This window comes from Lissotriton vulgaris, chromosome 11 (genome assembly GCF_964263255.1).
Source record: "Lissotriton vulgaris chromosome 11, aLisVul1.2, whole genome shotgun sequence".
Taxonomy (NCBI): domain Eukaryota; kingdom Metazoa; phylum Chordata; class Amphibia; order Caudata; family Salamandridae; genus Lissotriton; species Lissotriton vulgaris.
In genome coordinates this window covers 68,094,589-68,120,058 of record NC_141699.1, presented here as the reverse complement: position 1 = coordinate 68,120,058, position 25,470 = coordinate 68,094,589, and the positions used below count along the sequence as shown (strand labels likewise).

At 47.0% G+C, this 25,470-nt stretch overlaps 1 protein-coding gene across 2 annotated transcripts in view; it reads right to left on the bottom strand.

Moving 5' to 3' along the window:
* Window positions 1-25,470, bottom strand: part of PI4KA (phosphatidylinositol 4-kinase alpha) — a 614,454-nt gene that overhangs the window by 149,897 nt on the left and 439,087 nt on the right. The window contains exons 30-33 of one of the 2 annotated variants that reach the window (XM_086942716.1): window positions 24,700-24,723; window positions 22,540-22,632; window positions 18,633-18,789; window positions 18,166-18,293 (exon numbers count right to left, since the gene is read on the bottom strand). In XM_086942716.1, the coding sequence (XP_086798842.1) occupies window positions 18,166-18,293; window positions 18,633-18,789; window positions 22,540-22,632; window positions 24,700-24,723 (402 nt within the window). The remainder of the gene's footprint in view (window positions 1-18,165; window positions 18,294-18,632; window positions 18,790-22,539; window positions 22,633-24,699; window positions 24,724-25,470) is intronic. The other variant, XM_086942717.1, reaches the window with a different exon arrangement.

The following is a 25,470-nucleotide window of genomic DNA, read 5'->3' as shown; positions in this document are numbered from 1 at the left end:
CTCTAACCAATTGCAACACATCAACTGTGATCTATGCGATTGTTTGCCCCTGTAATTTTATCTATATTGGGCAAACCCAACAGAAAATCAAACAGCGGGTCCTACAACATATGAGCCGCATTAGATGTGAAGTGTTGGGTGCACCACTAGTTGAACACTTTAGATCAGCTCAACACCCACCTGAGAGTCTCAACTGGACCGTGATTGAGAAAATCAATCTTGGTCCCAGGGGGGGAAACATTTCCAACATACTGAATATCAGGGAATTGAAGTGGATGTTTCACTTCGATTCCATCCAATCAGGGTTGAACGAACATGATAGTTCATTCTCACAACTTGCCACCTTACTCTGATTAGCATCACTAACTTCTGTATCATGTTTAGTGACCCTTTAGCATAATCATCAATGGTGAGATTACTTACTGACCCTGTAATGTACACATCCATTGTATTATGTTTCCTCTCTCTAACATATGATTCTAGTTCGATACACGCACAGAGTGTAACTGCCTATACCGTCATGTGACAGGTACGCGGTATGATGTTGAAGAATAGACTGACTCCCAATGATTCAGTTGGGATCGCACTTATAGGTTTTTGACAACTTTTTACATGACATGTTTTCATATTGATCATCTACTATTGACACAAACCGCCTTACCATCATGTGATAGGTACGCAGTATGGTGTCAATGAAAACATCATAATACGTGACTGTTGATTTACCACCAGACTTGCTGCTCGCTAAATGTTTTTCACGTAAATATGTTGCAATGATAATATGAATGTACTACTAATGTTATTTCCCATGTGTGACTCAATTAGTCATTATCGAACATACCGGGCAGTCACCACTACTGTTTTGTATGCCCTTCTAATCATTACGGACTTCATTTAACTTACTCTCTATGGGGCCATACATTAATAATATCTCCAATAATGTTGCTGCCCCTTAAAAACAATCCCAGTTTTTTAATTTGAAGCCTCTAATTGGTCACAACGTAGTAATTCACGTTTCTTGACGATAGCTTTCCGGTTACCCAGGTAACGGATCAACCCCATGAGTCTGTCTTCCAGGTCTACCACACGTGACCTTGGTTGCCATGACTTCTAGAATACCAGGAAGTTCCTCGGCCGCCTCGAGGATCCCAGATTAAGACGCCGAGCTGCTTGCCGACTGGTAAGCGCGCTGACCCAAATGTCCGTTTGGGTCAGCTCACTCCTGAGGCGGAAGCCGGGAGCTTTTAACAATTGCTGAAATTACTTTTGTGTCACCAAAATAACCTGTTTTTTAAATCACCACGCGCTAGCAAAGCGCCAGGGCACTCACCTTGTATATTCTCACGGCGAGCAGCGGAACTAGCGCTGCCTCGTAACAGATCACATCCAGGACAAAAAACGCCAATCTCGGCGAGGACTGAGGCCACGCCCCCTGAAGGCCACGCCCCCCTGTCGCAGTACTTAACGCGCTGACCACTAGCGCCGAAGTCAGACATTTGCTCACTCCTGAGGCGGAAGCCGGGAGCTTTTAACAATTGCTGAAATTACTTTTGTGTCACCAAAATAACCTGTTTTTTAAATCACCACGCGCTAGCAAAGCGCCAGGGCACTCACCTTGTATATTCTCACGGCGAGCAGCGGAACTAGCGCTGCCTCGTAACAGATCACATCCAGGACAAAAAACGCCAATCTCGGCGAGGACTGAGGCCACGCCCCCTGAAGGCCACGCCCCCCTGTCGCAGTACTTAACGCGCTGACCACTAGCGCCGAAGTCAGACATTTGCTCACTCCTGAGGCGGAAGCCGGGAGCTTTTAACAATTGCTGAAATTACTTTTGTGTCACCAAAATAACCTGTTTTTTAAATCACCACGCGCTAGCAAAGCGCCAGGGCACTCACCTTGTATATTCTCACGGCGAGCAGCGGAACTAGCGCTGCCTCGTAACAGATCACATCCAGGACAAAAAACGCCAATCTCGGCGAGGACTGAGGCCACGCCCCCTGAAGGCCACGCCCCCCTGTCGCAGTACTTAACGCGCTGACCACTAGCGCCGAAGTCAGACATTTGCTCACTCCTGAGGCGGAAGCCGGGAGCTTTTAACAATTGCTGAAATTACTTTTGTGTCACCAAAATAACCTGTTTTTTAAATCACCACGCGCTAGCAAAGCGCCAGGGCACTCACCTTGTATATTCTCACGGCGAGCAGCGGAACTAGCGCTGCCTCGTAACAGATCACATCCAGGACAAAAAACGCCAATCTCGGCGAGGACTGAGGCCACGCCCCCTGAAGGCCACGCCCCCCTGTCGCAGTACTTAACGCGCTGACCACTAGCGCCGAAGTCAGACATTTGCTCACTCCTGAGGCGGAAGCCGGGAGCTTTTAACAATTGCTGAAATTACTTTTGTGTCACCAAAATAACCTGTTTTTTAAATCACCACGCGCTAGCAAAGCGCCAGGGCACTCACCTTGTATATTCTCACGGCGAGCAGCGGAACTAGCGCTGCCTCGTAACAGATCACATCCAGGACAAAAAACGCCAATCTCGGCGAGGACTGAGGCCACGCCCCCTGAAGGCCACGCCCCCCTGTCGCAGTACTTAACGCGCTGACCACTAGCGCCGAAGTCAGACATTTGCTCACTCCTGAGGCGGAAGCCGGGAGCTTTTAACAATTGCTGAAATTACTTTTGTGTCACCAAAATAACCTGTTTTTTAAATCACCACGCGCTAGCAAAGCGCCAGGGCACTCACCTTGTATATTCTCACGGCGAGCAGCGGAACTAGCGCTGCCTCGTAACAGATCACATCCAGGACAAAAAACGCCAATCTCGGCGAGGACTGAGGCCACGCCCCCTGAAGGCCACGCCCCCCTACCCCCTACATCATGTGCTGTCACCGGAAGCGCAGCGGACGAGCGCAGCGGGAGCGCCGTTTGCGCGCCGAAGGCAAGCCCGTCTGTGCCCGTCCGTGCCACGGCCGGGCCCAGGGCCAGTCATGCTGCCCAACCCACGGTACGTACATATCAATCACTGACCTATACCCGAGCTGATCTACTTGCTCTAAATCACAACAACAACCACTGTCTTAACATTATCAATGCCGAGACATGGTTGGGACCCGCATGCTGCAACCATTGCAGAACTCTCCTCACTCCTGAAAAACGGCTACCTAACATGAACAATGCAACCTCGCTTCGAGGAGCCTTGATCAATGCGAGGTCCATCTGCAAAAATGGGGAGCACATCCTTGACCTCATAACGGAGAACGACATCGACATGCTCTTCATAACCGAAACATGGCTGAAACCATGGTGCAACCCGATTATTGCCCAAACTGTTCCCCAAGGATACCTCATTCAGAGGATCGACAGACAAGAACTCAGAGGAGGTGGCCTAGCCATCATCCATCGAGATTCTCTGAAATACACCACCATTGAACTCACTGACGTAAAAGGGGCAGAAAGTATGGGTTTCTGCATCCAACTTAATGAGGAAAATACCTTCGCGGGAGCCCTCATCTACCGCCCCCCAGGACCCCAAAACGGCTTCTTCGAAAGCTTCGAAGATGCTCTCAGCACGTTAATCCTAAAATACGCAAATTTCACAGTTTTGGGTGACCTAAATTTCCACCTAGACAAACCCAACGACCCCAACACCATATGGCTCAACGACTTAACCAATATCCTAGGACTGGAAATATTGACCAAACTACCCACGCATAAAGCAGGTCATATACTAGACTGCATCTGCACCAATACCAAAACCCTAACTGTCGAAAACCCGCTGATCCAAACCTGGACCGACCACTGGCTAATTCCTTTCAATCTAACTACCAACAAGAAAATGTCTAATACTGCCAATCTAAAAATCGAAGTCCCGATAAAAAAAGACTGGAAAAAGCTGGCCAGCTCACCCAACCTCCTGCTCACCGCAGAGAAATCCAAACCGCTGCTATCTGGAGACACAGAATCCGACTACAAAATATTTTGCAATTGGATCTCAGAGTGCTGTGGTCCGGCCAACTCAGACAAAGTAAGAAAAAAACAGAATAGAAAATCTGCACCCTGGTTCTCCCCCGAGCTTAAAGTCAAACGTACAGAGATCAGAGCTCTCGAAAAGAAATGGCGCCAAAACTCTGATCCAATGGAAGCCCTCGCCTATAAAATCGCTAGGAAAACATATCACTCTATGATCAAAAACGCCAAAAAAGACCATTTTCTTCTAAAAATCAATATGTCCAACAATAACCAGAAACAGATCTTTAAAATTGTTGACGAGTTTATTAACCCCAGAATCCTCAGGCAAGAAATACCACCTTCACTGGCTCTCTGTAACGATATAGCTGACTATTTCGAACAGAAAATACTTAAACTTACCACAGACTTCCCTGACCCTCCTGAACCCCCACGTTACGACGCAACACGACCAATTGACAACAAACCCCAGCTGAAAAATTTTACTTACATCAGCCTCGAAGAATCCCGACAAGCAATTCTCTCCAGTAAATCAGGCTCCCCGTTTGACCCATGCCCCCCACTACTGCTCCACACTCTAGTGGATACGGTAAATCCAACCATAAACGCCATTATAAACTCCTCTTTGGCCACTGCATCTATCCCGGCTGTATGGAAGCTCGCTGCAGTCAAACCTCTGCAGAAAAAACCCCTTCCTGACCCCACCACGCTCTCCAACCTTCGCCCCATCTCGCTGCTCCCACTACTGTTTAAACTGACCGAAGCGGCAGTAAATAAACAGTTGACCAAACATCTAGAGGAAAACCACCTATTTCATCCAAACCAGGCTGGTTTCAGGGCTAAACACTCCACGGAGTCAGCCCTCCTACATACTGTAGAGACCCTCAAGATGGCACTGGACCAAGGGAAAAAGGCCGTCCTGATCCTGCTAGACCTGTCGGCGGCCTTCGACACGGTCTCACACGCCGTGCTGATAGGCCGCCTGACAGAGTCAGGGCTAGCAGGTACCGCCCTCGAATGGCTGAAAAACTTCCTAAGTCATAGGAGGCAAGTCACCATACTAGGAAACTACTGCTCGGATGAAAAAACCTTAAAAACCGGGGTACCCCAGGGCTCTAGTCTGAGCCCGGTTTTGTTCAACCTTTATATGACCCCCCTGATTGAACTCATCACATCCTTTAACATCAGCACGATATCCTACGCTGACGACACCCAGCTCATCCTAGTACTGGATAACAACTCCTCTAAAGCGGAGGAAAATCTAAGAAACTGTTTGACGGCAACCTTTGAATGGATGCGAACGCACCATCTAAAATGTAATTCAGGTAAAACTGAAATCCTCCCTTTTGGCCAAAACAACCTTTTCTCCCCCTCCAACTGGTGGCCCCAAGACGCCGAAATCCCACCAAACACCATCACATCGGCCCGTAACCTTGGGATAAGGTTTGATGAAGCCTTATCCTTTAAGCAACAAGCAGGCACAGTGGCAGGGTCCTGCTTCAATATCATCAAAGGTCTTAGAAGGTTCTTCGACCTCCTTCCCCTAACAGCCAGAAAGACTGTGGCAGTAGCCCTCATCACATCCCGCTTAGACTACTGCAACAGTATCTATGCAGGCTCAAACAGAGCTGTTCTGCACAAGCTACAGATGGTTCAAAACGCCGCCGCCCGCCTGGTACTAAGATTACCCAGGAAATCATCTGCCTCAAAAGCACTCAAAGACCTGCACTGGTTACCCATCCACAAAAGAGTACTATTTAAAATCCTGCTCATCACGTTTAGAGCCTACCACCAGTCGGGACCGACCTATCTGTCCCAAAGGTTTGGAAGATACACCCCCTCAAGGTCACTCAGATCATCCAACCTAAACCTACTCGCAGTTCCCAAGTTTAGACTTACCACAAAAGGTGGAAAATCCATCGGAGTACTTGGAGCCAAAGCCTGGAACAAGCTCCCTCCACAAATGCGCTTGATCCATTCCGAAAGACTGTTCCGTAAAACGCTTAAAACATGGATCTTTAAAACCGAAGACTCACTCTGCTTAGCGTTGATCTAACCCACACTTTTTTCAGAGACCAGGATCTATGAATATGATCAACCTTAAGCAGCTCCCCCCCCTCCTTTTCAGGATAGTGATGTCTAGCGCCAAGATGCTCCCTGGAGTGTAAGCGCGCTCTATAAAAGCCCATTCACATTCACATTCCGTAACTTTTTGAGATGAGATCCACCGTCACATAACGAATAACGTTAATGACGCATTTGTTTGTCTATTCACCCCATAGACACTTCACCTGATTTATTCAGCGTTTCTTCACCAATCGAGCGGACTTCAAACCCATTCGGTAAGTCCCGCTTTCACCTAATTTTATAATCAAGCCCCGGTTCTTAGCGGCCTATATCTAAAGGATGTTCCCCCTTTCTGATAGATTGGTTGAGTGGTCCCCCGTCCAGCAAATGGATCTATTACGGGAACTCCGGACTTCACTTCATCAGTAGGTCCCTGACTTTATCCTTACAAATTGTTAGATTTGATCGTTATTTTACTATTCTAATGGTTATTATTATGATTCCTTTTTAAGGTAATTGAACTTGTGTCACCGACCTTCACTGGGATTAATTTCATCCCTATACTGATGTACTCAGGTACGTCCTTTTTTGTCTACCCTACCCACTTAAACTAGATCGAGACTTGTCCACTATACAATTAACTTACCCCTCCCTTTTTTTAATAATAGGTTGGCTGCCCCTACCTTGTTGCCCGTCCTGAAGAAGACCCACTTGCAAGGAATCTTATTTATCCTGCTTATTAGGGTCGAAACGTCGACGCACGTCCCCCCGACAGCCCCGTTCAACCCACCATTCGTTTTCATGATGGACATGGGGGCATGTTTCTTGAAACTCTGTCATTGAGTAATCATTTGCTTTGTATATTGTTTAACATTGGTATCCCAATATTACTGGATAAATATCGTGTTTTTTATTGTCACAAAAGAACCCTCCCCACTTTACCTTCACTACATCACTTCCCCTCCATCCCCCGGGGCACCTGTACCATTACAATTGTATATATTTCTTGAATACTCAATAATGCTCGTTTTCCTATAATGTGAATAAAACATTATAGAGGTACTCTTGTTTATGAGATTTACTTGATTGTTTTTCTAATTAATTTGCTCTCCCTCACTGGGACCCCTCTATTCATAACGACAGCTACCCAGGTCCCAGCGACTTATTTTGGGTTAACCCTTGTCACATATGATGCAGGAGATGAGGCAGGGGTTTGCCACGATAGTGGACAAGGTGGACAAGATATCGTCGCGCATGGATGCGGTGGTCCAGAAGCTAGACGTGCACGAGGAACGCCTGACAACGGCGGAACAGCGCATCTCGGACCACGACGACACGGCGGCCACTCATACCACCCGTTGGCGCGCATGGATAATATATTGCGGGTAATTGCCGCTAAGAATGAGGAGTTGGAGGCGAGGAGTAGGCGCAACAACGTTCGTATTGTAGGTGTGCCGGAATCAACGAATGTTGGCAAGATGGAGACTTATGTGGAGAGACTTCTGGTGGGCGCCATTGGAGCGGATGTTTTCTCGTCCCAGTTCATTGTTGAGAGAGCGCATCGGTCACTGGGGCCTAGGCCGGCCTCTGGGGCTGCACTGCGCCCCATCATTGCGCGTCTTTTAAACTATCGTGACCGGGACGCTGCCCTCCAGGCTGCCCGCACCAATCGGGCCCTCTCCTTTGATGGGGTGTCTTTCACCATGTACCCCGACTTCACGCCTATGGTGCAGGACCAGCGTCGCAAGTTCCTGGGGGTGAAAAAGAAACTGCGGGAACTGCAAGTTGACTACGCGTTGCTTTACCCTGCCAAGCTTAGAGTGACGCACCAGGCTAAGCAACACTTTTTCACTAACCCACAGCATGCTGAGGATTTTGCAAAGCGCCTCAAGCGCGATCGAGCGGCTGCAGATCGAGGGGGCGATCGAGACCCTGAGGGTGACCATTCGGCGGCTGAGGAGGAGGTGGCCTGATGGGGGTGACTTTGTTCCTTTTTTTTTGTATTGAGACATTATGACGTATGTTTGTTGCATTGACTTCCTTACCAGCAATTGAGGCCTAACTGCCATCCGTTCTCTTGAGGCGGGGGCCTTATCTCGCCCTCAATTGCATGTATGAGTGACGTTTCTTGGGGTCGGTATGGAACCGCAGGATGGTGCTATATGGGTTCGCGCTCTGGGTGCCCACCCCCTCCGCGCTGCGCCTGGGCCATTTGGGACTCGTTGGCTCGGTCACTGGCGTGGTGTGTGGGAGTGGTGTCGTGCACCTCTAGAGGGCTCCCCGGAGGGTGTACCCCACTTGTACCTTTGGTTTGGATTCTAGTCCTTTGTTGGTTGACTGGATGTGTGTTGGGGAACGGGGGGGGGGTGGGGTGTATGGCCTGATAGTTGGGGTGTCATCAGGTGGGTGGGTGGGGTGGGGATGATGCTGACGACACGTGCTTGCCCGGGACTCATGGGTCTTTGTGTAGAAAGTTGTTGCTGTCTGTGTGTGCAGGCGCGGCTCCGAGCCCGCTGCTTCGGCTGGTCCGTGTTTATTCTGGGCGGCAGTGGCCCTGGGGCCCTTGCCTTCGGCCGTTGTGGGCCTGCGAGGACCGGCCGCCATTTTTGGCGACCGCGTGGTGGTGAGCGCGCTACACGAGGGATGCGTGTGCGTGTTGTGGGCCGGATGAACTGGGTTTGCTGCGTGCTGCGCGATGTGTTTCCTGGGTGCCTGTTGTACGTATGGAGCAGTTGGGGGAGAGTTGTTGTGGTTTTGGTTGCTTCGTTTGGAGATGGTGGGGAGTTGTGTGGAGTGTGTGTGGTGGGACGGCTGCGTCCTGGGTTGGTGTCCTGCTGCTGGCTGCTGCTGGGAGTCGGACGTTCCGCCCTTGTTCATTGGGTCCTGTGGGGCCCTGAAAATGGCTAATGTCGACTGTCATTATAAACCAGATATCAATTTTGTCCTGGAATGTACGGGGTCTTAATGATGCCAGGAAATGTCGCAATGTGATCCAATATTTGGACAGGCATGCTATTCATGTTGCCCTCCTCCAGGAGACGCACCTGCGGCCCGGACCTTCCCCCAGTTTTGGTGGGAGGTGGGCTGCGGCCAGGATGTTTGCTTCATACTCCTCCTATGCTCGCGGGGTTGTTATCCTTGTTAAAAGATCGCTCGCATTTCAGGAACTGGGCTCTTTGGGGGACCCTGAGGGGCGCTATGTGCTACTGTGGGGGCGACTAGGGCAGATCACTGTGCTGTTTGTTAATTGCTATGCTCCCAATGTTGATACGCCAACCTTTTTTGTTACATTGTGGGGTCATGTGCTTGCTGTTGATGCCACTTACATTGTGTGGGGGGGGGATTTCAATTTTGCATTTCACGCTCAATTGGACAGGTCGGACGGGAGTCCTCAGTATAATGTGCACGCTAGGGAAGTACTGCGGGGGATTGTAGAGGAGGCTGGTTTGATTGACAGCTGGAGGTACTCTCACCCTACCACTAAGGAGGGCACTCATTACACTACACATGCGCGCTCATGGGCGAGGCTGGACTATGTGTTTCTATCTAGGGGGTTGGTGGCTGGCCTGCGGGAGGCCGTGCATCTTGCTCGTACGTATTCTGATCACTGCCCGGTGAAGGTTGTTTTATCTGTTCCCGGTCTGCACAGGCCGCGCCCGCCTTGGCGCCTTTTTCCGACTGCCTTGCTTGACCCTGTGTTCAGGGAGGAGCTTGGCGAGGAGGTGGAGGCATTTTTCCCCAGAAACAAGGGTTCTGTCGACAGTGTCGAGGTTATATGGGAGGCGTTCAAGGTTACGATCCGGGGAGTCACTATTTCTAAAAGTTGTGGAATGCTTAAACTGATTGTTCGGACCCTAGAGGGCTTGGAGGGAGACTTGCGTGACTTAGAACGCAGACTGACTCGGATCCCGATCTTTCGAGCCAGTTCCGTACCAAGCTCTCCGAGTATGAAGAGGAGGCCGCCAGGGAGGCTAAACATAGAGGAAAGTATTGGACAGCGAGGAGGTACTGTGAGGGGGAGCGGCCCGGTAAGGTCCTTGCTGCCCTTACTAGACGCCCAAGGCACGGGTCAGACGTGCTGGAATTGGTTCTGCCGGATGGTACTCGCTGTCGGGACACTGCGGAGATTCAGCGTACCTTTATTGACCATTACGCACACCTTTACACGACACAACAGACTGACGAGACACGATATGGCGGTTTTCTTGATGAGTTGGCACTTTGTTGGTTGTCGGATGATCATCGGGCGTTCTTGGGTAGGCCCCTGGAGGTGGAGGAGGTCAGGAATGCCATCATGTCTTTGAATAATGGGAAGGCCACCGGTCTGGATGGCCTTCCTGCTGAATTCTACAAGTGTTATGTAGACATTATGGCCCCCGTTCTACGCGAGGTTTTTGAGGAGTCCCTGGAGGAGGGGCGACTGCCGTGTTCCATGCGGGAGGTCGCTATTACGTCGCTGCTCAAGCCGGGAAAAGATCCATTGGATGTGGGTTCCTATAGGCCCCTCTCATTGCTCAATTGTGATGTCAAAATACTTGCCAAGGTCCTGGCGGTGAGACTCGCTGAGCTCATGCCTGTTATTGTTCTGCCCGATCAGTCGGGGTTTGTGCCTGGTCGCGCTACCTCCCACAATCTCCGCACCTTGTTTTCCCTTATTTCGACCATCGCTCCGGATATCCCGGTTGCCGCCATCTTCCTTGATGCCACTAAGGCGTTCGATTCCGTTGAATGGGGCTATCTTATTGATGTACTTTGTCGGATGGGCTTTCCCCGGATCTTTATTTCATGGGTTAAGCTATTATATACTGCTCCGATGGCGAGGGTGGTGGTGAATGGGGTGCTATCCCCCCCGTTCCCTCTCACAAGGGGGACTCGTCAGGGGTGCCCCCTCTCGCCCCTTCTATTTGCCATTGCCAATGAACCTCTGGCCTGCAGGATTCGTCAGCTACACCAGCAGAGCGCCTTTAAGTGTCTTCAGCATCAGGTCGGGATCTCTCTGTACGCTGACGATGTCACGCTTTATGTGAAAGATCCTGTGAACAACCTTAATGCGCTCTTGCGAGAGCTGGTTGCTTTTGGAGGTGTTTCCGGGGTCCATATCAACTGGCGGAAATCCCAACTCTTCCCCCTTACTGCGGCTGTGACTAGGTTTCCTCTTGATTACCCTTTGGAATGGTGCGATTCGGAGCTGCGGTATCTCGGCATTGTTGTGTCATTGGATAGAGAAGAAACGATCAGGCTTAATTATGGTGTGGCTATCACTAAATTGGTGGACGACGTCACTAGATGGATGTCCCTGCCTCTCTCCATGGCCGGTCGGGCGTCACTTATCAAGATGGTAGTTTTGCCCCGCTTTTTGTACCTCTTTCAAAACCTTCCATACCATCCTGGTGCTTATTTTTTTCGCAGGCTTCGCTCCGAGCTCATACGATTGTTCTGGGGGGGCAAACAGCCGCGGGTGGCTTGGTCTACCCTTACACTGCCCTATTCTGATGGGGGATTCGACGTCCCTGAATTTGAGCTTTATTATCTTAGCGCTCAAACGCATTACGCTTATCACTGGATGCGCCCCACGCCGTTTATGCCCCAAATAGCGGCTGAACATTGGGTTGCCCATCCGCTCCCACTGGAGGGGTTAGTATTGGGCAAGGTGTCAGATGTGGATACGCCTCGAACGACGGTGACATGCACGGTGGATGCTTGGAAACGGGTAGCACGACTGCTGGACGTCTCCTTTCTTTACTCGCCGGCCCTGCCTCTGTCCTATCATCCTGAGTTGTCTCTGTTGTTGGAAACGGGGTTTCAACGAATGTGTAGGCGGCTCGGTATTCTCACGTGGGGTGACGTGTTTCACGAAGGTGCCTTCCGTACCCAGGCTCATTTCTTTGGAGTTACTGCCTGCTTCCCTTTGGAGCTGTTTTATTATGTTCGTCTGCGGCAGGGCATGCGCGCCTTGTTGCCGGATTTCCCTTCGGAGCCGGAGGTCACCCTCCCCCTCCATGTGCTTTTGGTTTCAGATGGGCGTCACCTGGTGTCGAAATTATACGGTGCTATTCGCCGACAGCGCTCTGTCCCGTCCAATCGGGTGCGTGAGCAGTGGGTTGCTGAGCTGGGAGCCCCTATTACTGACGAGCAATGGAAGTATTGCTGTGAACTCACGGCCAAAGTTTCTTCCAGCTGTCGCTTGAAAATCATTCACTATAAATTTGTCCAGAGGTACTATTACACCCCGGCGAGGAAACTTCGGTTTCATTTAGCGGAGGATGACAGATGCGCTAGGTGTAGAGCGGAAGGTGCTGACTTTCTGCATTTGGCTTGGAATTGTGCGGGGGTACTGGAATACTGGTCTCAGGTCCATGTGGCCCTGCAGGTTATGGCGGAGGATGGGGTACCGTTTGATCCCTTGGTGATGGTGCTGGGTTATTCTAAGGACGTTCCTGCCTCTCATCGTAGATTTGTCGACGTGGCCCTACTTCTGGCTAAGCGTAGGGTTGCTTGCTGCTGGGGTCGTGGCAGGGTGCCGCGCTTCCAGGATTGGTTGAATGACCTCATATACTGTCAGGACCAACAAAATGTATATTCTGAATTGATGCCTGTGAGGTGCAAACCCAGGGACTTTTGGAGCCCGCTTCAGGTGTACCTCCTAACTAGAGCTGTGCAGGACTCTGATTCTGAACACGAGGACTGAGTAGGGGTTGGCTGACAGCAACACGGTGGGCTGGTATTTCATTTTACATCTGCTGGTCCTTGGGTATTGGGGGGAGGGCTGCATTGCATCCTCTTTCTGCGAGCCTAGGGGGGATGTATCTCTTTGTGTGTCATTCGGATGGTGGCAATAGAGATCGGACTCCAGTCAGGTCTTAGCCTTTATTTCTGTTCTTCCTTTGTTTCTTTTTTCGCCAACAGAACATGCCCACACTGTATCGTCTCATCACTCTGACTGTGCGACCTGGATCGTCATTCCCCTACATACTATGTGAATTTAAATGTTGCTATGTGTATTGTTTGCTATGTCACTCTGTACACGGGACTTTTATTGAATATGTCGTACCACTGTGAGGGCCATTTTTGACTGTATGTATCGTGTATGCACTTCCTTTTTCCTTGCTTATCTCCAAATAAATGTTTAAAAAAAAAAACCTTTAGTCATTTGTGACAAGCCTTTCTTCTTGTGAATTCCGGTCGGCTTGCGACCTAGATCAGATCATCAGAATACTATGGAAGCCCACCTCTGCAAGAAAATTCAGTACAGTGAAGTAAATCTCCCTCTCATTTCAGCTTGTAAATATGGTGCAGAGGGGGAAGTGTTTAATCCTCCAAACTCTTGAGGCACATTAACAGGGGGCCAACAGGGCCCAGTCTCAGTTAACTCCGGGGGAGGGGCGACCTCGGGCCAACTCAGCCTACCGCCCTCCTCCCCAGGGGGTTACCTCTCTTCTTCGACCCTCCGGGGCCCTTGCGACGATGCTGCTGCAGGGCGTCCCTCCCGTAGTCTCACTCGGCCTTGCGCTGGGAGAGCAGACAGCTGTGGGGTGGCGGCCGGTCGGAGGGGGCTCCAGGGCTCCACGACCCCCTTCGGGAAGAGTCGGCGCTTCCCAGGGTGCCGGGCCTCGAGCAGGAGGCTCGTTCGGGGCAGCCAATGGCTGCGCGGCTTGGCAGGGGTGCAGCCAATGACGAGGCTGGAGTCCCCCGTCACGTGCTGCAGGCAGGGGGAGGCTTCAGGCCTAACGCGGCCTGGTGATTACGATGCGGCGGCCCTTTCCTGACACCGGGGGCCGCCGAGGGGGGAATCAATGGCGCGTCCCTTCACCAGAGTGCCGGGACAGTCGAATGAGAATAATTTCCGGCCCAGCGCGGCCTCTCAGGGTTTCCGGCGGCCCTCTCCTGGCTGATGGGGGAGTTCCTGCGCCCTCTGTGGAGATTCCTGGATGCCTCAGGGGGGCGCAGACGGCTCCGGGCCGTGGCGGTGAGTGGGGGGATGCTAGCGCCTCGTGAAGGCAGGGCCCAGACACCGCAGCACTCGCTCGGGGGGCAGATCAGAAGGCTCAGGAGAGTGCTTGGTGCAGGGTAGCCCAGCGCTTTGGGGGGGGGGATGCTTCTCGGCGCTGTGCAGGGCCACAGTATACAGCGCGTGGCCAAATAAACAGCAGACAGTGCTGGCAGGAGGGTAGGCAAACAGTTCAGTCATGGGGGGAGACAAGTGAGGCAAGAAGGGCCCACTGCAGGCAGGGGGTGCGCAGGGCAGCACAGTCCAGTACCTGGTCGATCCCCCAGCAGACTCTGGTCACAGAAAAGCAGTTCTCTTGGCGCTTGGATGGTTCTGTGCCCTTAGGTGGTTGTTTCTTGAAGTTGCTGAGGAGAGGCGGGGGGGGGGAGTTTGAGTTGAAAGCTTGAAGAGTTTCTCCTCAGTCACTGCAGGTGGACCCTGGGGTTCCCTACCACTGGGCCAGATCAGGGGGCTAGCTTGGGACACCTCACCCAGCTTAAGAGGCAGCACCTAAATCCTGTCACTCCCAGTAGCAAAGGTTCTTCACTAGGCCCTCCCGCCTAAAACTCCTGTGTGGGTTCCCCAGGTCAGTGATGCCCCAACTGACTAGAAAGTTTCCCTCCCTTTCCTTATATAGTGTCAGTTGGTAGTTGGCAGTGGCAGTTGGTGCCTCCCCTATTCTGGAAGGTTCCAGGAGCTTCTAGGAGGTTGTACCATTCTGGCTATGGGCAGGCTGGCAGGCTGGAATGGCAACATTGTTGGGAGTCCTTGACAGCTTCTGGCAACTAGAATGCGCCTTAACAAGACCACACTGCAGTAGCAGGGGTCAGTGGCAGCCATGTTGAGGGTAGTCAAGCACCTGCATCTAGCATGGGTTTTAATATAACCCAGGGCATTTTAACCTCACAGGGCCTATACAATTACAGTACAAGGGGGGACATCTGGAATTAGGGGAAGCAAAAAGCGAAACATTTCAGTGAAAAGGGACAAGTTCAACACTACCCAGTGTCTGTTTGGCACAAGCTTTCTTTGATAGGCTGTTGCTGCCTACTTGTCCTAAGCTGTCCATCTCTCTGCTCTCTCATAACTGGTGATCCAAGGCCATCTCTGCTTTACTACATTGTGTTTGCCTATTCATGTCCCCAGCTGACACTGGCTGTTGTTAACTACACAAGCTATCTCTCGCAGAACCACACTCTTATGTTTTCTTTACAGCCCCGTCAGACAAGATCTGTTTCTGATTCCGTGCAGTGTTGGACTCCACATGTTCTGCAGTTATTACTCTGCTTTTGGATCAGTGTTACTTTTGTCCTTCACCCGAGTATTAGGCAACATTTCCCCTATCTACAGTGGTCATTAAAGGCTTTTGCCCGGCTTCACTTTCTTCCAACTCTGCTCTCATCTTGCCTAAAACAGAATGTGGTCTATTTCAGGCACCCTGCAGGTCATCAGAGCCAACTCAGACTTGACTGGGTCATCACCTATAATCTCTTGAGCTCTGTGATTGTTCGCTAGGGGTAAGTCAGGCGCCATGCAGGTCATCAGAGAAGACTCAGCCTTGACTGGGCCATCACCTATAATCTCTTGAGCTCTGTGATTGTTCGCTAGGGGAAAGGAAGGTGGCTTTAACAATTTTCTCAATATATTGTTACAATCCTCAAATGGGCAAGCATAAATACTGGAAAGCTAATGAGGAAAATGTTTCCCTGAATGTTTGGAGTCCAGCAATACTAAACAAGTGTGGCATTGCCTTGGAAATGTAGCCTGCTCAATCATTATGTAATACTAGCTCAGATCATGAAATTGGTGCAAAATCACTATTTATGGTTCACTGTTCAAGTGATGACAGATCTCACACTCAGGGTCATGTGGAAAGAATAAAATGTAGACATTTTATAATTCTGAATGATCTTATAAATCTATTGGTGCCAGACAGATGTCTCTTGCACTGCTGGCTGGCCACTAGAACACGGAACCTGAGGTTTATCAAATGTTCAGCAATTATTTCCAAAATGTATTTCCCCTTATTCACGATTGTACAGAAATATAATCCTGCCAAGACCTGATCCCCAGCGTTAATTATTTTTTGTATGTCCTGTTTGCATGGGTACCAGACATGAATGAGGTTTCTATGGGTTCCTGGTGTTTACAGCGAAAGAACAAAATGGGCATAATGCAGTTTGGAAATTTGGAAAGCAGCTGCAAGCAAAATCCTGGTTTAGGGTATCTATCTTTTGGTTACATATATCACATTTGGGCTATATGGGAACCTGTTACAAGAATATTTGTAAAGTCTACACATCCTACACTTCTATTACTGAGAGACAGTCCAAATCAATCTGATTGGCTGGCCAGGTAAAACATGATGTTTGTCAGATCTTCAGAAATGTTTTCACAAAATATGGCAATTCCCTCATGCAGGAAAACATTCTTGCCAAGGCTTGATCCCCTACTTTGATGCTCTGGGTCCCCAGAGCGTGGAAGTTTTCTATGGGTTCAGGAAGCCCACAGGTGTTAATAACCCGGGTGTAGTTTTTGGTGATTGAAAATTCCAGAACCTCAGGCAACAGTCATTCCCACACTTCTCCCGATAAGGACGGTACCCCAAATTTGACGGTGGACCTATTGCACAGGACAAAAACAGGCCACAGTTGTGACCAGGTGAAGATAATATCAACACCATACTGACTTCACACAGTCACATTATGGGCCTGTTCCTGTCAGCTACAACAGGCCCACCCACACATAAGGTATTGTTTTTATTGGCAGACGTATGGGAACACTGGCTTGTCGAAGATTTACTGTTCCCAAAACATTCCAGAACTTTCTGTCACAGCACTGTGACAAAATCCTTTTTTCTACTTAATGTCTGATCTGTGGGTATGAAAAACCGTTGACATTGACACAAGCACCAGCACCAAGTGCTTCTCTAATTGCCTAGTATTCACAAATGTCTGGGCTGGTAGGTTTTCCTAGGTGGTGAATTACCTTAGGCTCAGCCATTTGTTTCTGTGCTGCAGCAAGCCTCTGGGTGCTGTTTGTAATTTTTCTAAAGCAAAGAAAAATGCAAACAGTGACCAGGATCCTTGCACAGGTGCAGGTGTGTATCTATGCCCAAGCAAGGAGCCGTGTGCAGTCTTAAAGTTTTCTGAGGGTAAGAAAAAATTCAAACAGCATCTACACTCCTCGCTGAGCACAGGGTTTTGTGTTGGTGTCTGTTGGCACCTTAGCAAGAAGCCAAGTGTGCTTTTGATTTTGTCGAAGGCTAAGAAAATATTCAAAAACAGTCTGAGCTACTCGCTGGGATTCAGACGTGTGTAAACGTTTATATGTTAGGATTTTTTTCTAGTACAGAGAAGGACTGGGAAACAAAGAAGCTGTATTACACTTAATAGTGTAGTGGGAACTAGAAGGGGAGGAACTAGGAACAATCCTAGTTCATCCTCTGCCAATCACCACCTCCTGGTTTGTTTCTTCCAACATACGGAGTGGTAGGAGGGAAAGTGAGAGGAGCTGGGCTGCTCCTCCCAACGTCTCTGTCACCTTCCTCCCTCCCACCAAAAGAAAAAGTCCCTCGAGCGAGTGGGAATGGATGGATATGAGCAGAGGATGGTAACAGCTGCACTAGGCCCCCTCGATAGCCACACCCATAGCCAAGTCAACTAGATTAATCTATGGGTGGACCTGGGAGGCTCTAGAGAATCCCTCCCAGGCCTATCAGATATGTGTGATGTCACACACATATTAATTAAGTGGCTTGGAAGTGAACTCCGGGATGCCTCATTTGGGATTGTGCCAATGCCCAGAAAGGATCCGGCACAGGTAAAATCTCCTACCCTCCTGCTCCAAACCAGCAGGCCGAAGAGAAGTTTATCCCCCATTGGAGGTGGACAAAAGGGCGTCATTGGCAGGGGCTTGGCTGCTCTAGAATAAATATATATAGGTCAAAAAGTTATGAACTCTTATCGTGATGTATACATACATTAATACGTCATCAGGTAATATGGCAGCCAAGGAGTTAAAATAACTTCCATTTGGAAGATCTTACAAAATGGTCCTTCATCACACGACAGTCTATAAACACTCCTCTCCTCAGTACACTTGTTTTTGAAAGTACAAACAGAATGGTGTCTCCTTACCGGAACTTCAATCCCATTCTTAGCAGCTAGCAACCACTCCCAGCAGGCGACAGCAGTTTCCATGCCATGTTCTGTGAACATGCGCAATGGTCCCCAGCAGAGATGATGAAGGAGTTGGGGATCGCACTCTGAAAAACAATAACAGAGTACTCATGCATCTCGGCGCAGAAATATATTCAGTCACGTACCAGAGTTACACACAAAACACCATTTAACCATTCACTGTCTAGTATCTGTGACTTCACAGCTATTTAATGTAAACGTCTACTCATGATACTATAAAGTGTTACTTTATTTGACCTTCAGAAGATGTTGCTAAGTATGAATAGGCTTAAATCACAGAGTGCTCAGACATCTGGAATGGCAGGATATCTGTGGGTCTATTACCTGCAAATGTTATTGAAACCCCATTTACTGCCAAACAAATCTCACAAATGAAGTCTTGACATGTGGTATATTCGACTGACCTTTGCTGCTGATTAGCATTGCTGTGAGTTTGAACATGGCCTGGGTGTAAACCTCGGGATTTGCTGGTTCCAATGCTTCATTAAGATGCTTGATCATAAACTTGGTCAGGTCAGATGTCTTGCACATGGCATTAGAGAAATGGATCATTCCTGCTACCTGCAAAACATAAAGCAGAACTCTCATTATATTAATGGACAAGGATTCGAAGTGGCCAGAACTAAGTTTACACACGGATGAGTACAAATTCAGATATGTATTCACGTACAACAAAGAGAATGATTAGAGGTACAGACGGGCCCAAATGGGCACACATCTCTTGATGCCTCAAGCCTTGTAGAGAAAGGAATCCAAGGACAGCTAGACCTCCGTTCAGTACATACAACAGTTAAAGGATTGAGCAAAGGAATGGAGGTTAAAAGTGAACACAAACCTACCATCCAGCAGACAAGGGTACGGGTGGTAGGTAAGGCACCGGACAACAATAGGCAAGAATTAGAAAAATATGATGGGGCAGATCTGCCTTGCTACTCTCATGAGGATAGTTCAGGTGCAGGTGATCAAGCTTCAATGCCTTGCTCTGAACAAAGACAAGTGGACAGAGATCCATATGCTTTGTATTGATAATTTTTAGGGTTAAGTACACAATGATTTCATTAATTTTGGTATCTACATTGAGGTTGCACTATGTAACACCCTTTTCAAAATGGAAATGTATTTGGAAGTGGTGTTGAGCCTAGGGGGGCATTATCATTAGATTCGGAAATTAGAATGCTTCAAGGATTCAACAGCTACATGGGTTGAAACTCAAAAAAATGGGTTTCACTGCATCAACAGTAAAATAATCAACTTTTAAAGATCAATGGATGCATTGTAAAGACTAACCAGGGAGAAAAAGGTGACCAGTGTAAAACAGATACTTCATTCATTTACATGTTTTACAAATAGAAATACTAAGTTGTAAATTCCCATATGGCCTCTCTTGGGAGACGCGTGGTTCTAAACAATTTGAATGACTAATTTGAATTAGGCTACAGAGGCAGTGTATAATTCTTAGCCGAAATGTTGAGAGGCTCCTGTCTTTGGTTTTTATTATAGAAAACATTTATTTTGTCTGAATATGGCCTGAAGTAAGCAGCCCTTGGTCTTCTTTAACCACACGCACTTTTTGCCCCTATACCAAAAATATTGTAACTGGATATAGCGCACTAACTATGGGTTATTTCTCTTTGATGGTGCATGCGCATATCTATACTACACTAAATTCATACAAACACTGCAAGCTCATTTTACCGCTTCTTACCAACTGCTTTCTCCTCTACCCTAACAAGGGTCACTCCTGAAATTGAGTAATCTAAACAGAGTTTAGAATATCTAAATTTGAAATATTTAGCCAATGATGCTTTTTTAAATAGTTATAACAATTGCTTACTATTGTGCCTACCTCTATGTATACGTGTATAGAATTTTGCACAACCTGTCTGTTTGTATTATTTTTTACAGGCTGAGACTTTCAAAAAAAAGGGGGGTCCTAACATTTTGTGGACCATCCATTGCATTTGAACTCCACTAAATACGTGTGAGTAGAATTTCTATGTCTGTCTGTCCCTACTTGTCCTGACGAAAGCCCCGTAGACTCCTCGAGCCAAGGGGGGCTGAAACATGTCGACACCCACGTAAAATCATACTTCTGGATCCCGTGACTTGATCTAGGTGAAGTACCTATTGGTTTTATTATAAGATCAACACCATTTCATTAAAATCTTCTGAGGTGCTGACCTTATTTTTAACAGTTATTATTTATCACTTTTTGCACAAAAAATTTTTTTCTCTGGCCACTGCAATCCAGACCAGAGGAGCCTCTGGCTGAGGCAGGCACCCACACCATCTATGGTACCCAATGATAACTGCCAACGAACCACAATGTAGGGGCGGAGGAACGATATATACCGCACAAATCTATCCACATTGGGTCTTTTGAGGGTACCATAGCCTTTTCCAAACCAATGGTCTGGATCTGTTACAAGTGTCCATTTTTCACTTGATTAACTTCAATATTACCTGGGGAAATAAATGGACACGTTTTCCTCTTCCCTCCTTTGATAAACCTGAAGTAAGCAGCACCTCTGACGATTTTTATTTATTGCAATACAAAGGATTTGCTTTAATTGCTGCCTTAAATGCCAGTAAGGATGTCCACTCTGTGCTATAAATTTCTTGAACATCAATTTATATGTTTCTCTATATGAAGTCATTCTACTTACAACCACATCTGGGAGGCTGGGGCAAAGCTTATGAATGCTCCTCTTGTCACTGCTTTACCGGTGTCACATACTTTGGAGTAAAATCTCAACTAGCGTTAATGTAGTTCTAAATTTTCTTTCTAGCGTCATCTCATAGAACTGGATTCTCCAAATATCGGTTTAGCTTTTATAAGACCTTGGATTTGCCAATAATAATAACATGGCACAAACCTAATTATATAAAATGTCCTTTCTACAAGCGATAAAAAGGAATTACATCTCTTCCATACTGCACAATTGACAAAAGATTATGAAGTATGATTCTCACAGACAAAGGGAAAAAGGTTTTCACTGTGCGATGCATTATGCCTTGAATGCAGAGGAACAATAGGCATCTCTGTGCTTTTAACCCTAATATTTAAAAAATAATTGAGATTTCTTCCTGTGGAATGTCAGTAGCTATATTGAGTATTCTCACAGCCCATTCAAAACATTCGGGAATGACTCAACTTCCAATGGGGAAATCCTGGCATGGATATACTCTGAGGTATCTGGAGTGTATCTACCCCAAGCTGAGTTTGCGTTGCAGCCCGGTGTGCCATTTTGTTTTTGGGACCTGTATTAGAGCTGTGAACCTGCTGCTGAAATGGACCATGCCTTGACCGGAGTCTGTGCCTCAGTAGTAGTTCTTCTACCCATAGAGCCACAGGTAAATGCCATACCAACACGTATGAGATTGAGCTTTTAAGTCTTGTTGCCGAGGACTGTTTAGCTTCTTCCCCCTGTGTAGCAGTCCTCTGGTGTTCATCTTGAAGAGACATACATCCTGGTGGTGCTGGGGCATCTCTCCACTACACTTCAGTAATGGAAATCTCTCATGTCTTTTGCCTTGGTGCAGAGGTTCAGCACTAACAGAATGGTGCCTCGACAGTCAAATGCTAATAAACACTACAGCCTCGATGTTAAAGGAGATTTCGATGTTGAATGCTGCCTCAAAACTGGGCAAGTTGCTCGCAAAGCTCTGTACATTGAATGTCTAAATTTAAAGTATGTAGAAGATGGCTGTGGTGGTGCTGCTCTTTCAAATGATTTTACTTACTGTCAGAAATGAGTCCTATAAGTGAAAATACAAAAAAGACAACTCCACTGGCACTACAATGAGGACAAGGATTCAGGATGATTAATTTTTTTACATTGCCCTGGCTTGGAGTTTTGATATTTTAGGCGTTAGATTGCACTAAAATCTTTAAAATTTCATTACCCTGTTCTACTGATTGGCTTTTTGCTGTTTTGGTATCAAATTATTTATTATTTTTTAATCTATTTTTCTAAATTACAATGGCATTTTTCTTGAGCTTTCACTTTATAACTGATTGAGTACTGCATAAATACTTTACACATTGCCTCTAAGTTAAGCCTATCTGCTTTCATGCCAAGCTACCAAATGGTTAAGAATAGGTTAATTTAGTGATATTTTCTGGTACACTCTAACAAGGATTGTGGCTGTTGTTTCTGTAAGGTTTCAATCCTTCAGCCAACAGCCCAAATTCTCTCAGGTGGTACAAACAAAAAGGAATCAACAGGACATACTGAAACATGTACACAAAGAAAGGCTTCACCAAATCAGCTACATAAATGACGAATCATTCAGCATTGCTCTCCTTACCTCGCCAGCATATCGATTACGAAGGTTCAAAGAAGCCATGAAGTTGGAGTAATCTTTCTTCACACATGCAGGGCGCTCAGTCAGCTGTGTCATCTACACAGGAAACACAACACACTGGATCATCTGGTATACTGGGTAAAAGATTGACATGTTAACACAGCAATCAAGAGAAGAGACTCCGGAGAGAGGAAAGAATAACTTGGAGGCAGACAAGAGTAAAATGACAACAAATACGAGCCCATAGGAAGTTGAGTGCATTAGAGTATACCTAATCCCAAGAGTAGCGTTTACCAAAGTCCTTTCATATAACACCTGCATATATAAAGCCACTGCTGTTAATACCATCAGAAGACACACACCTGCTTTTTGTGACCACATCTGATTGAAGTCCCTTATGAAAATTAAGTGATTACAGAGCAAATTTTTTGTAACCATTTTCCTAATGATTACACATGTTCTTTTAGCCTAATATTTCATAAACACCCTGGTCAGACTTTGGATTCGCACCTGTCCACCTGTGTTCTAAATCTTTACTCCCAAACAGAGGTATATTATCATGCACAATTCTAGTGGAATGATAATGAATTCTTAAGTAAAATCCTATATTCACATATCAGGCTACAGTAAACCCAGAAGCCTCACGTCATTATTGCCATTTTATGTGACCTTGCACCACACCTAGATAAACCACACTTGCACATGTTAATATCCTCAATCCACCTTCTTCTGTCTCAAAAGATGGAGCATGGCAAACCAAGGACTCCAGCTTGTTGAGAATGCTACAGATAGAATTTGTGTCTGATAGGTGGTACAGAGGCTCGTGCGGGAATTCCTACTGCTTAGAAATGCTGCCTTTTCTCACACCCCCTCCAAAGAAATCTACATCTCAAAGAGCTAAAATGATCTATGTTCACTAGTAGCTCTCACCGGATCAATAGGAGTGGTCGTTTTGTTATGAATTGTGTTGTTGAATTTATTTATACATTCTTTCATAACTTTTTGCACTTGCATGAAGATTTTATGTAGCCATTTTTAATGAATTTGCAATCTAGTAATTAAATACAGAATATATATTTTCTACAAAAATTAAGTCCTTCCGTGTGTTACTTTTGCTTTAACAGATTTGTAACTGTTGTCCTGTGGACACATACGAGATAGTTCATGTTTGACAATCTCACAGATTAAGATCTCAACAAGTAGTGTTAAAAATAGTGATTAAATAAATCCCATGTAGACAACCTTTCTTTGTTTTGAACATTGCCCAAGCCTACAAGGGTCGATTGGGTTACCCTTCTCACAATCAGCCTTTTCTCAACAGCATGTCATGGGTTAGCACCATTACATATGGAGTATGTCGACCGCAGCTTTCTATGTTTTTCTTGCACAGCATAAAATCCCCAGGACCAAGGCAGCATGGTCTTCATAGAATGTAAAGCTCACTTACTCAGCCCTAGCCCCTTGTAAGGTGGGGCCTTGTGATGAAGAGCTCAAAAAAGGGATACATGTTTGCATCTTCCAGGAGAGAGGTCATCATCTGACCCACAAACCATCTTTTTGTTGACACTTGGACCACTTTGCTAACCAATTGATTGGTCCTCCTGTCCCTGCGAGAGCAACACTGGTGGTGCATGGAGAGTTTTAACATTACATACTTAGCTTGCATAGTAATCACATTCTGAGGAGTGGCCCAATGAGCAGAAAGACATCTACAAAAGAACCTTGTAACCAAACCCAGCATCACTCTGTCTACGAAGCACATGCACTTACTGAAACTGAAGTAAGGTTCTTCTACATTCCGAAGCACCTCTTAGTAAATGTTATTACACCTTATCTTTTTTAAGCTGATTACACACACATACTTTAACTGCAGTTGTAAACCCTGCTGTGCGACATTCCAACTTAGCCCAGGTGGGAAAAACCAGAAAATGCAGGTGTGTGTCTGCATCAACCCAAAGGAAGAAACATAAACATAAAATCACCATTCAGGTTGTAAGGTGTTAAGACCCTGTTCCCCATGATTGGTAGAGCGCAAACAGTGGAAAGATGGCAGCTGGGAAAGTAGCAGCAAGCTATGCAGCCAGAAATTGACAGCGTCCAGAACAACCAAGAATGGAAGAGCAAAAGCAATCGAGCAATGTTGATGTGCTTGTTAGAACAAACCTGACCAACAGAGGGAGATGACGGCTGGAGCAAATGCAACACACAATGCAGGGAGGGCAACAGGAACACATGGACAATGGGAAGAGATGACATCACCAGTGAATAGGGTGAAAACAATGCAATGGATTAAATAAAACAAACAAATGAACAGATGTCAAAATAAAGCATCAAACATCATACAGTACATTGATGTGCACACGTGAAATCACACAAGCAGACCCAGCAGCAGTGCTTCTTAGCAACTACCAAACCCTGCACTGACACCGGGTGAAATAGGAGTTGATAGTACTGACAGCGATTAATCAAATAGACAAACCTTTTGCAAAAAATAAAAATACTGTTTAGTATTGTCCACTAGGATGACAAGATCATTGGGTAATGTTTATATCATTACCTCAAGAGCATATTACCAACATTATATTGAAGGAAAACAGACATTTCTTGTATGTTTAACTGAGGATGCAAAAAGCTGCTCTTTACATATAAAAGTGGAAGGAGAGATAGAACAACTTATAACATAACTTGTATTAATAAAGCGCATGTTCACCCATAGGTCTCTTGGCACTGATTAACAGATGTTTATTGTTAAACAACTCAGTGGTACTCATTTTATCGACCTTAGATGGATGAAAGGCTGAGTGGAACTGCCGGGATTAGAAACTGTGACCATGAGGACAAACACAGACCCCTGCAGTGGATGCATTAGTCCACTGAGCCACCAGACCCGGCAACAACTGCATGTGCCTAACGATTTGTATGCATAAGGAGGAC